The 12551-nt window shown below is 40.7% G+C and overlaps 4 protein-coding genes across 6 annotated transcripts; 1 reads left to right on the forward strand and 3 right to left on the reverse strand.

Annotated features, from left to right (window-relative positions):
• The first annotated feature begins 70 nt into the window (after nucleotides 1-70).
• On the forward strand, nucleotides 71-1761 carry LOC139815938 (sperm-associated antigen 7 homolog). The gene is made up of 5 exons (XM_071783220.1): nucleotides 71-305; nucleotides 421-488; nucleotides 582-670; nucleotides 748-1085; nucleotides 1444-1761. Exons 1-5 carry the CDS (start codon nucleotides 218-220, stop codon nucleotides 1566-1568), a joined length of 708 nt encoding a protein of 235 aa, XP_071639321.1. The 5' UTR covers nucleotides 71-217; the 3' UTR covers nucleotides 1569-1761.
• Exo84 (exocyst 84) lies at nucleotides 1544-5324 on the reverse strand. The gene is made up of 9 exons (XM_071783188.1): nucleotides 5180-5324; nucleotides 4958-5121; nucleotides 4297-4658; nucleotides 3905-4207; nucleotides 3692-3836; nucleotides 3044-3556; nucleotides 2834-2964; nucleotides 2291-2704; nucleotides 1544-2208 (listed from the first exon to the last, which is right to left on the reverse strand). Exons 2-9 carry the CDS (start codon nucleotides 5013-5015, stop codon nucleotides 2002-2004), a joined length of 2133 nt encoding a protein of 710 aa, XP_071639289.1. The 5' UTR covers nucleotides 5016-5121; nucleotides 5180-5324; the 3' UTR covers nucleotides 1544-2001.
• Nucleotides 5325-6666: 1342 nt separating this feature from the next.
• Prosalpha3 (proteasome alpha3 subunit) lies at nucleotides 6667-8367 on the reverse strand. The gene is made up of 3 exons (XM_071783218.1): nucleotides 8211-8367; nucleotides 7164-7791; nucleotides 6667-7022 (listed from the first exon to the last, which is right to left on the reverse strand). Exons 1-3 carry the CDS (start codon nucleotides 8211-8213, stop codon nucleotides 6880-6882), a joined length of 774 nt encoding a protein of 257 aa, XP_071639319.1. The 5' UTR covers nucleotides 8214-8367; the 3' UTR covers nucleotides 6667-6879.
• Nucleotides 8368-8528: 161 nt separating this feature from the next.
• On the reverse strand, nucleotides 8529-12523 carry LOC139815933 (uncharacterized). 3 transcript variants are annotated; one of them, XM_071783209.1, is made up of 7 exons: nucleotides 12262-12523; nucleotides 12047-12149; nucleotides 10921-11100; nucleotides 10555-10680; nucleotides 10295-10474; nucleotides 9916-10182; nucleotides 8529-9759 (listed from the first exon to the last, which is right to left on the reverse strand). In XM_071783209.1, exons 3-7 carry the CDS (start codon nucleotides 11083-11085, stop codon nucleotides 9310-9312), a joined length of 1188 nt encoding a protein of 395 aa, XP_071639310.1. In that variant the 5' UTR covers nucleotides 11086-11100; nucleotides 12047-12149; nucleotides 12262-12523; the 3' UTR covers nucleotides 8529-9309. The 3 variants fall into 3 exon arrangements, with proteins under 3 accessions (XP_071639310.1, XP_071639309.1, XP_071639311.1); XM_071783208.1 differs by having other exon boundaries at nucleotides 12047-12179; XM_071783210.1 differs by having other exon boundaries at nucleotides 12254-12523.
• Between the last annotated feature and the right edge of the window lie 28 nt (nucleotides 12524-12551).

A 12551-nucleotide genomic window follows, 5' to 3' on the forward strand; every position in this document is an offset into this window, starting at 1 on the left:
CATTTCAAGTGCAGAAAGCGTAACGTGGTGCATCTACAAAGAGCAAATTCATAAGCTTCTGTAATCTGTAATTCAGTCCATTCTGGTCCATTCAGTCGTTCGGTTCCGGAGTATTTGGACTGTTTGGAGTCTTCGATCTTCGCGAGCGTCGTGGAACGTTTTTCCGTAATTTTTCCTTTGGTTTAGCGTTGACGAGGCCAAATAACTCACCGAGATCATGTCGCATATAGATATATTGGCGTCTATCCTGAAATCCATGGACAAACCGCCGCCAGTGAACGAGAAGCAGAAGGCCCTCATGAAAAGTTAGTTGATTCCTAACCTAAAATTCTCGCTCATTAGAAAAAGGGGAAAAAAAAGAAAGAAAAGAACGGTTTGATATTTTATGTTGGCTCATGCAAATTTATTTCGATTATGCAGAACAGCAGGAGGAATTGCAGAAGCGTCAGAAAGCGGAGGCGGAAAAGTTGAAGCTCTTCCGGCTGAAGGTGAAGTAGCTTGTATAGTTGCACTTTCGTACCTTTTGTCTAACGAAGCCTAATCAGTAATCAGTTCGTCTAACGCGTTACCTTCTTACGTAGGTCGAAGAGAAGATTGACAAGTTTCTACAGGATGACGACGCGAAGGAATACAAATTTCCCGTCATGGATAAGATACACAGGGGCATCGTGTAAGTGCGTTGTTTTTGAAACATTATACTTGTGGAATATTCTTTTATGATATATCAATGTCTGTCCTGGGCTTCAGTTATGACGTAGCAGAAGTGGCGAATGTCCTGGCATATTCCTTCGGCGAGGAAGGCTACGATCGTTACAGCATCATCTTCAAGAGGGAATACGCACCTTCGGAGGATCATTTAGTCGCGCTGCACAATGGCGAAGAATGGAACGAGGAAGTTGCGAAAAGACTGAAGGAGGAGAGAGAAAGAAAGGCTAAGGAGGAAACGGAGTACTCGAAGTCTAAGAAACGAAAAGAGAATTTCGTGCCCAACAACTACTACAAGGACAAATATCAGCATTTAATCGGCAAGGAAGCCGCCTTGGAAGCTGCTAGGAAAACGGAAGCCAGTAGTAGTTATGGATGTGGTGCGTAGATATTAATACTGATATACGAGTTAGGGCCTGGTGCATAGAAAAACTTAAATAGTAAGGAAATTGATAACTATCTTAAGTTTTCGACAACGCTTGACTGTGATTGGTCAACTTCAGTTTTTCTATGTGCCAGGGCCCTTACCTAACTTTTACTGCAAACCCAAGTTATCCGTTATCGTATGACTCCATTGGGAATTATTATAAAATAATTATATAATGTGCATTATTTTAAGATCTTACAACGAACAAGCAATATTCGTATTTGCAGTAAAGATTACGAAACATTGTTATAAAATCGAGTGACTCGTTCTATATGTATGCATGTAATAATGGAATTGTCTTTTTCTCGCAGTTCCTAGTGAAAACAAGAAGGATCAAAGGAGTATAGAACAAACTCTGGCCGATATACGCGCCAAGAAGAGGAAACTGGAAACGAATAATGAAGCCAGCAATTGCAGCGACAACAGTACAAAATAGTGCTATTATATAAATAATCATAGGCATACATAAATTATATATCCAATTAAACGTGTAAATAATTTCAACGTATTAGATATGTTACAACGTTATTACAAGTTACTATATTATACGCACCATTAGGGAAGCTGCGTGGTAGTCTGATTTGTTTAATTTCCCTTGTTCATTAAATATACTACGAGGTACTATAATGGTTCTACGATGGCATTACAATTAATGTTTACCTGCCTGGATTAGAAGTGCAACGAGTCACTTCTATATCGTCTCACTATGATACGTGTATTTATTACTGAGGAGAGAGAATTGAGTCTTTTATATACAATATAATACATCGTCTCGCGTGTGCATATATATACATATGCATAAGCATTTGTTTCTGCGATATTTTTCTTCGCCTATATAAATTAAACGGCTCGGCATCTCTATTTCCAATTTAGAGATATTCTGTGGTGGTGTATTTAGGAACTGAAGTTCTCGGAGCCGGCCTCGGCTTTGTAGGCGATGGAGACTCGAATACGATCTGTTCTTTCAGAGCAAGCAGCTTTGTGAACTTCTGGTTCGTCGTGGATTTGTACAGTTCCAGGCCTCGGGCGATAATAACGTCTCGCACATAGGCTGCATTATTTTGTACTAATTTTCGCTAAGGGAAAGAAGTGAAATCTTGTAAAATTCGAATTTATTCATAATGTGCAATTTGATATAGCAGGGAGACACTCGTTTACCTCTTGCTTCAATTTCGGATCCGTAAGCGAGACGATCAAATGCTGAATTTCGATTCGCATCACGGATACGAGCACGCCGTCTATCGTAGATATAAGCTCGGGTGTGGCTACGCTAAGACAGTCTTCTAACAAACTGACGTAGATCTTGGAAAAAGTTAATATATTGTACGTCAACGGTATCCAATAATCATTTGTCTGAAACGCTGGTACACCGATACCAAGATCATCGAGTTCGGTTAACAGCTTCTGGAGATTCTGACTAGTTTCCAGATTCGTCGGCCGCCAAGTGTCCTCCGCTACGTGACGTTTCACCGTATCGGCACAGTTATTGCCCGCGTCCTGGATAGCTTTGGCTAACGGTGATCTAAGTTGCCCGTCTAACTGATAACGAAAGTCCATGCCAAGCTGGGTCAACTGAAAATCGAGTTATTATAAACTTGTGTTGAAATTTGCGTTTATAGTGCGCAGATACAGAGGCCATATACATCTAAATATAGTACTTCTGCGAATAGGACTATCGCTAAGATTAGAACGTGTACATACCTGATCGCAGTGACTTCGAACAGTGACAATGCATTCTACCAATGTGCTTAGCGTAACTTGCGGCACAAACAGCTGCTGAGCTAAGTGCGACGTTAAGTGCTTCACCTCCTGGCTGCACCATACAACCAAGCCTTGAACGACAACGAGCAAGTCAAATAAATCCACTGTTCGATCGTAAAACATCTGTGGCTCTTATCGATGCTAAATTACCGGAAGTGCAATTTGTAGATTTAGGGAAGGTTTTCAGGAATTCTCTCGCTATCTCCACTATATTGCTGAAGGCGATCGCGCTGAGCTGCTTCACGTAAGCCACGGTCGTACCATCCCGCTTGATCCTCTTCAGTCGCGCCTTCAGCACCGCGCTGCACAATCGCAGATACAAGTGGCACGCTTGTGCGCTCCTATTCAGCTGTATCAGGAGCTTGACCGCGCGTCGTGCGCTTCTCAAACCGCCGCCCTGCAGCGACTTCGCTTCCGCGCTCAACTCCAGTTCCTTGGTTAGCACGTTCACCAGCGAGCGACCTCTCTCGTTCACCTTCGTCTGGATCTCCGTCAGCAGGGGCGTTGATTCGGTGTCCTTCAAGTAGACTTTTGCCTTCTCCAATAAACCGTAAGCTTCCTCGAAGTGACGTTGCGCTATGCAAGAGTCCAGATCCTCGGCTACTTCCAGCACCCATTCCGGCGGCGGTTCGTAATACTCCGAGTCATCGTCGTCGTCCATCCCTGGTAAAAAAATTTCAACGATCCTAAAAATGCTCGACGAACAAAAACTCAAGAAAATGAACGAAAATGAATGAAGATAGGACACGTATCGCGAAACAAAAAATTCCTACGGAATGCAAGATCTTTCTGCCTTACCTAATGTATTCGATTCCAAAGACATCGAACGAGACGGCGCCGCTTTGTCCTCCTTTGGATGCTTGTCGTTATCCGGTGCGTCGACTGAATTCTCCTCCGCCAGCTTTGTTCTTTTCGCTTGCTCGCACTTATCCAACCACTCTTTCTGTAAGATAAGTATATTCAAATAATACTCCGACGTGATTTACGATCGTTGTTTTCGAGCACACTAACTTTACTTGTCGCTGTGGCACACTGGAACACTCTCGTATCGGAGAACGCCAACAGTTTGAACGACAGCTTCACGGTGCCGTGATCCCTCACGTTGACGATCGCCAGACTTTCCAAGTTATAAACTGCCTGCATTTTGTATCTAGGTGGGCCGCGTCTGCCGCCATTCGCCAGCCAGGACGCGACCATCAGGACGTCGTTGAACAAGTATGCGTGAATTCTCTTTAACGGCGTACCCTCGATCGGATCCAACTCGAGCAAGGAACCTTCGTGTAAGCACACGCGTCCTGGAGTCTCGGCCAAGCTCTGTAAAGAAAAAAGAAGAGAAAAAGAAAATAAAGCATATAAATCTTTCGTTGATATTTTACAAAATATTTCGTTCGTCGAATGCCAACCAGAGCGCCTTCCACATTTTCAATCAGCTGAATGAGTTTCTGCTTCTGCTCCTCCTCCTTGGACACAGAGTCAGCCAAGTTCTCCTGCTGCGACTCGGACAGATCCTCGAAAACAACCCCCGTCGTTCTGGTGGAGCCCAGCGTGCTCAGCAAGGCACGCTGCTCGCTCAGGAGCTGTGACAGCTGATACATCTCGCTCTCCAAGTGCGAGATCTCCTTGGCGGTTTCGATGAACTGCATGTAGTTCTGGTAGACATTCCGTTTCAATTGAGCGGACGTATTGTTCGCCAGTTCCTGAATCTTCGCACGCTGCTGCCTCAATTCGTCCGCACCGACGCATTGCGCGCTCAGCTCCTTCACGACTGTAAGAAGAATCAAACAGCATGACAGATACAATTCACGTTTATTGTCCTTCGCATATTTGTATATTTTTATATTTATCCTCAATTTCGCATACAATTAATTGGCAAACGAGCTATTTATGTGATTACGTCAGATTAAAGAGACAGTGCGATTGAGTGCGATATAAATTCTGAATATTTCACGAACAAGTGTCACATTACTGAAGACAAAGTACGATCAATGCCGTGACGATTCCTCTTTTTCAAACATCGAGTTTCGCATCCCTTAACGCGGGGTATGCATCCCCCCGATAACTCACATTTCTCCGGGTTAAAGTCCTCGGCAGCGAAAACCTTCGCCAGGTTATTATCGGCCATCGCGAGAGGATCGGTTGTCCGCGGGGGGAGTGTTTTTACTATCGTCAACAGCACCGGTTACGTGCCCCTGTCATGTTACGCTCCCGTCGAGTCCCTTCGCCGTCGCCTGTCACAAATAAATCAACATGATTTCGCGTCGGTTTACACCTCCGCCCCGATCTAACCTCGCTCGACGTATCCCGGATCCCGGGGGCCAGGGGCCAGTCCGGCCAGTGCGCCGCCGAGAGCGCCAGAGCGGTCAGCGGAATCGGGACGATCGGTAGTATCGGAGTTCTTCGTTATCCTCATCACACTTTTACCGATGATCGGAAAGAAGTTAATTATTCGCTAAGATCAATTACCGACAAATAGTATCTCCGTCGGCGAACCTATCGAGTCGTCGAGCGCTCGATTTCGAACAAAATGCGCTAGATAACGTTATCGCCGACTCCGCTTTACCCCGCGCATGTAATTTCGCATATTTATCCGTCAAATACAATCCCGACGCGTATAGATCGACGTTTAATTCGCTCGAGAAATAATTCAATTCGCATTTTCGTGGCCGCGTATAAACGATAATATTCGCGAGACGAGTTTTCCGGATTGAAACGGGATCGATCTCCGGTAGCTTATAAGGACGTATCGCAAGTGTTCCTTTCAGCTGGGAGTGTGGCGGCTCCTGTAATCCGGCTACTCGGAGGCTGGTTGTGTTGGAGGGTCTGAGGTCGGGGGCACCTGCTGGTACGGGGTTCACGTTGACTGGGCGTCCGCACTAAGCTCGCCATCAATATGGGCACCCCGGAGGAGTCCGGGGTGACCAGGTTAGCTAAGGAGAGGCGAACCGGGCCAGAGGGGAAACCCAGCAGCCAAAAGTCTCCGTGGCGGGCAGTAGTGGGATCGCGCCCGGGAGTGGGACCGCATCGGCAGCCTGGTTGATATGATCCGACACACCAACTTTTTGCACTTTTTTTTCAATTTTCCAACGATCCCCAAAGCCCTCCCGTACGCTTTTGCAAAAAATCTGATTTTTTCGAGGCACTTTTTGTTGTATTTTTTTTTATATATATTTATAGCTACACGACGTTCTCTGATGTTTACCGAGAATTCGAAGACAAACTTCGAATTTGCATTGCTTTTCTTGAGTCAAGTAGGAATATCGTTAGCCTTCGGGGATTATACTGATGTGTTATTTCAGCATGTTTTATTTAAATAAAAAATTAGAAATTAAAGAGATTAAAATTTTGTATTCCAAGAAGGGTAACATTGATTCTTGTGTGCAGACTGAACCTATATATTTTAATTAAAGAATGACTTTATATACTAATTTGTATTAATTTTAATGCAAGTGCAATAGATGTCTATACAGATATAATGATATAATTTTGGACGATTTATAATTCACGCACATTTCAGAATAGGATTCTGTTTATAATTTTATGTGCCTATATTTCCACGTTTTTTTAATATGTGCGAATTTTCAATCACTCCTCGTATCATACAGCACATAAAATTGTGAATCGAACGCTATCCTAAACCCGTGACACGAATAGGATGTATAATTAATATCTAAAAATGACCTCCTTGGGCAGTTATATTTATGCAAAGTCACTTCGATCACTGTTTGAGAACGAGGAGAAAGAAATTGCAGGGATAAGAAGCATAACATGTTGCATTTGTGGAAAAACTTTTTTAATCCTATTATAACCATTGTCTTGCAATGAAAATGATAATGCTGTCACATAAGGATTCACTCTTGCGGCAAGGAAATAATTTACAGTACATAATATAAACACTTGAATTGCATGTTAATCAATTTCTTCCTGATACAGTAAACTTTGCCATCGCAGTGGGTTTATATCGTGCTCTTATCTAATATTAAAAAAATCTACGACTTCTGCTTTTCTTTCTTCGCTTGCTCTGCCAATGCTTCTAATCGGTCGTGTTCCGCGATTAAGGCATCCACTTCATTCGCCGGCAGTATTTTCGTCTTTGTCTTACCATCTTCGCGCGTCAATATCGCCATTTCCACTGCAAGTAAAGGATACGGACTTACGTCAACATACTCTGTTACGAATGATTACGAGCTATTACAGAATGATATCGAAAACTGTGCGTGATTTTATTAGCTTAGAATCGACCGCACTGATTTACATATAAATGAAAATTTACCCTTTTCGGCAGAGAGTTTGTTCATGTCTAGAGTTTTGGAGAGCACTTTGATAGCGAGCGACATTGCGTCTTTCAGGGTGGTCTCGCCCTCTTTATATTCCTGCTTCAAGGACGATACCGCCGCTGCCGAATTATTGCCGATACACGTCGCCTTCCAACCGCCGTAGTTCCCGCTGGGATCCGACTGATACAACTGATAGCCGTAATGTTTGTCCCATCCCATGTACAAGATAGATACGCCAAAGGGTCTCTTCCCACCGTATTGGGTATACGCCTGTTTAACGTCGCATAGCCACGAGACGAGCTGCTCGCAGGGTATAGCTTCGCCGTACTGAAGAAGGTATCTCTGGGCGATGAGACGCAGCTCGTTCGTCAGGACATTCGCGTCCGAAGTTATGCCAGCCACCGAACAAACTATGTCGTCGTTCAACTTGTAGATCTTTTCGGAGAAAAACACCTCGTCCAGCAACTTGTTGGTGTTGCGTTTCTCAGCCGCCAGTAGAATACCGTCGTTTGCCAGTATGCCCAGACAAGTGCCGGCATGGCTTATAGCCTCCATGGCGTACTCGACTTGGTAGAGTCTCCCTTCCGGTGAGAAAATTGTGGTACGTGTGTCATATCTACGTGCCTGTAAGGTATAACGAAATACAGTTGATTGGCCTGTCTAAATTTAATTTTTTTTTTCATTCTATCACGGATATAAGGAAGCAAATGTGAGTGAAATAAAACCGCTATCGATCAGAAGACTTATCTAAATAAGTGCTTATAGAATTTAAAAGACATCTAACCTTATGTTTTGTCAAGAGTGTCAGGAACTTTAAACCAAATACATTGACTTAATTTTAATATCCCGTGTATTAAATATGCGTCATAACAGCGGTAATTGCAACTGCGATATGTTAATATTTTAAAATTATAACAAATGTTAGTCTTGATGACAATGCACTTCCTACATAACCTATGAGGAAGTACTGAAGGTGCTCCAAGAATATGACTCCAAAGCTGAATAAATGTAATATTGAGCCGCAGTGAGGTTCGTCAACTTACCATTTTGCAAGAAGTTTTACGTTAATAAAGTATCTATCAGTTGTGTATCAAATGCCGCTCACGAGTCCAGCACTCTGACACTTCGACTTCGCGGAATGATTGGCAGGTTGACCGAAACATGAAATTCTCGAAAGTCGTCACGCAACTCGATAGACATATCGATAATACTTGAAATCGATATAAAAATACGGCGGAAATACGAAATGAACAGTAGAACGTAATCACTCATCTTCATCGCGTTAATACGATTTCATCTTTTGTTCGTTTTTTTCACGAGTGAGCAACGATATGTGATGGGAGGATTAAATACCTTCTATATGCACAATATTTATTTATTATTTCTTTTTATTAAGCCTATAATAGTATTACTATTAGTATTACTAATAGTAGTATTACTATTAAGCTTAACATACGAATAGAATTTATGCTTATATAGATTAACAAATATTCAGATCATGAAACATACACATATACGCAAATGTATCTCTACGGTTATACAGATATATTCATAATGTTATAGCTCCGAACAAACACATAATTTTTTCTTTCGCAACTTAATCTTATAGACTTCTCTGGAATATATAAGGAAACTATTTTATATCTTTTTTATTCTACATATAGACTGAGATATTTGTATAGATCACTTTTCTGTTATATGTTAGTCTTACTTTCTAAATAACTCATAAGATCAAGAGACACGACAGTGTCTCGCGTCAAGTACACGCGGAACGAGACCGACCGTGACCCTTTTACGCGACGCGACGGGTTGCAAGTACCCGAGATGTTGAGATCTTACGTCTTTACGTGTATAAATGAAAAGATATTGTTAAAAATGATTAGCGCCATTCATAGCGTCGTCTTTTAATTAAGCTTTGCACTACAGCGAGGTGTTTAGTACCATGAGAATTATACGAGACACATTGACATCAGTGATTAGAGAGAAATAATTATTTTCTTGAGGCAATTGTCCTGTTCGTTTTCGCTGCACTCCTGAACTAGTGCAATAAGTTAGAATGAAACAAATATACTTTCTTTCATTCTAACTTATTGCGCTAGTTCAGAAGTGCAGCGAAAACGAACAGGCCAAATATCTCTTCGCTTAGTCCACTCTTAGTTTAAAGTCTTTCAATTGCTGGAGTATTCGTGCACTCTCCTCGGCAGCAGCATTCTGTATCTCAGCTAGATAAGTTAATTGATCATCAAATTTGCTCAAGATCTCATTCAACGCTGGTTCCTTTTCACCAAGGTTTTTTTTCATTTGTTCAAGCATTGTTGTCTTCTCCGTAGGCTGTACCTTTTTGGCACTTGACTCATTCTTCAATAAAGCCAGAAGTTTATCAGTAACTCGATCACCAGACACGCTCGAAGTGCTTGCAATACATTCGTCTCTTTCTTTCTTTTTTTTATCAATATTAAACGGTTCCAAAGTTGCAGCTGCCTCAGTTTTCTCAACTGTTTTCTTAACTGATGTATCTTGATTTTGATTAGAAATTGAAAAATTTCCATTTTCTCTATTGATTTGCTGGAGATAATCTTTTAAGGACATTTTCTGAAAATATAATTTACCAAGTAATTAAAAAGTTGAAAGAGAACGCTACATTTATTCATTTACATTGATATTATTTATTCATTTATTCATTTACAAGCAAGCTCAATCAAATGTTTATGAATGTGTTTTATACATATAAAAAGTAAATTATGTTACCGTTTCCGTTTTAATTCCGATGACATTTTTACGCGGAGGCTGTTCCATTTCCAATTGCTTAATATCATCATCTTCAGGAGCTAATTCATCATATAACATTCTATGGAGTGAATTAGTATGAAATTCAGGAACAAACTTAGCTTGTATATTTGTGTCATGATCATCATGATCATCCATTTGCGTGCTCTTATCGAAGCTCTCATTTGGTGAGAATACGCAGGATGAAGAAGTATCACGAGGAGGACGTAATGGTACTTCTTCGTAAACCTGAAATTACAGAAGGAATAAATATATTTATATAATTATATTGATTATAGTGTAATCGTAGTTATTTATTTAAATACACATTAAAAAAACGTTTGCATGAAATATATTTCACCGTGTCTTTCGTTAAAGATGAGACTGCGCTCGCAGAAGAAAATCCTTTGAGATTTGCTATACGCATTCGTTCGCTGTCCCTAAACTTCCTTCTCTCTGATTTTGTCAATCCAGACACGCATCGAAGCACCGGCTTTTTCGATGAAACCTCCATCGGATCGTAAGCCGGGACTTCTGGTTCCTGTCGAACAAAACATATGGAATTATATAACGTAAATCGGTATTGATTTAAACTAGTTGAATCTTCACTGTCTTCTATACCTCTTCCCAATTTTCAGCTGAGTCGTATGCGTTCATAATTACTGGAGGCTCCTCTACCTTTGGTTTTTCACATCCGGGATCCACATTTATCAATTTTCCAAGACTGGAACACGTCGCAATATGCTCCTACAATATTAAAATATTGATTAAAACATGATATTAATTTAACAGAGATTTTTCAAAGTGACCTACGTATTTAAACCATACAATTTGAATGTATAAAACAGTGCAATACCAAAGGAAAAAGTTATTTCTTTCGGCACATAAGAATCACACCGAGCATTCCCCGAACGTAAATTCTGAGACACCTTGTTTATATGTATGTACACATGCCACGTGCATACAAATCTGTACTTTTCGTCTTACCTTAAGAAGATGACGATCTACTATGTGAGTCTTGTCCAACGGACACTCTACCTTGTCAGATATTTTACTAGTTTTCTTGCATTTTGATACATGAGACATATATTTAAATTTTCGAATGCGATGCGCAGGATTGTAGGGACAGGACACTATGAGATCTGCCTCCATTTCTAGTGTTCAATTCTAGAAATCAGAAAATCAGTTATTACAAAGTCATTCTTCTTTCCTCATCGTTATCATATTATCGATATGAGAAATTCCTCGTTAAATATAAGAAATTCTAGAAGACATATGAAAAAAGAAATTACTTTCTAATGCAGTGCCTACTATTGACAATTGGAAGGTAGAATTTTTAAAGTTTTTCAAAACCTCTCAATTCTGTATTCGGATCAGTACTTTTTTAATATAAAAATATCTGCCGTTTCAATTTTTGTATAAAATATTTAACGTACTTAATACGAGTCAAAAGGTAAAATAATTCCCTGTCAAATAAAGGTTACGGCAAACGTTCCCCAATCAAACAGACACATAAATACCCTTATTTTTGTTACATTGTTAATAACAAGGTCAAGCTTCTTGTTGTGGAAGAAAATCACAATTATAATGTATGTAAGAAATAAAGCGAGTACGATATATCTATATGTAATGAACATAAGTTTGCTCAACCCTCCGTCTATTTAGGTTTTTTTTTGCATCCTTGGAGTATATGTGGGTCTGTCACGTTTAACACTATTTTTCTTGCCTTAAAACATTTAGAAAAATCTGGATAAATTCACAAAACGTCTGTCTACATTGTAATTGTACGATTTTACCGTTATTTTTATAATAATCATCGTTTATTTAATATTTTCTGGCAGGTTTGCGCAAGTTTTACAATTATACCAGCAGATATATAAATTTTGCATCGAACGCCATAGACCCACGTATACAGACGGAGGGTCGAATAACAAACTGAACCTCAGATATTCAAGCAACGGCCAATCTTGTCCTCTAATCAATAAATATTATCAAACATGTCGCGTAGCTCATACTAGTTCGTCGAACGGAAACTTTAATACATGTTTAGCCGAGCGAATCCCCAAAGATGCTTTAACACACACACACGATTACACTTGTCTACCATACTTACTTGAAAATCTACGTGAAATGAAGAAAATTTCGTCGAGGTACGCTTATATCGTGAAGATCTACTTTATCTCTCTTCTTCCTTTCCTCTATAGCAAATTTTTGACCTACCGGTGTCAACAAAACGTCTCAATACACTGTAAATCAATATTCTTATTTTCTACTGGCCATCCATCTGCTTGACCGATATTAATGGCGATTGTTCACGAACATTCTCACCGATTGGTTTCCAATGAACAGTGGATCAGTCCACCAAATTAATCCTCCTGCCACTGGCGAGTCGTTGATGGTCGTTGAGACGCAAGCACCTCTCACTGCCTCTTCACAGAGTCTTCAGCTTGCTTCAGCCTCTGATCTCGGATCCCGCGTTATCGCGCTCAATATGTTTACTCGAAGAGAACGAACGTGTGGCAGGGCAGACAAAGGGAAGTCTGATGTGAATGACGTAATAAAGAGATACCCTTGATATGTAACACAGGGATGGACTATTGCACTTTTTGCACTTGGAA

This window comes from Temnothorax longispinosus, chromosome 7 (assembly GCF_030848805.1).
Source record: "Temnothorax longispinosus isolate EJ_2023e chromosome 7, Tlon_JGU_v1, whole genome shotgun sequence".
Lineage (NCBI taxonomy): Eukaryota > Metazoa > Arthropoda > Insecta > Hymenoptera > Formicidae > Temnothorax > Temnothorax longispinosus.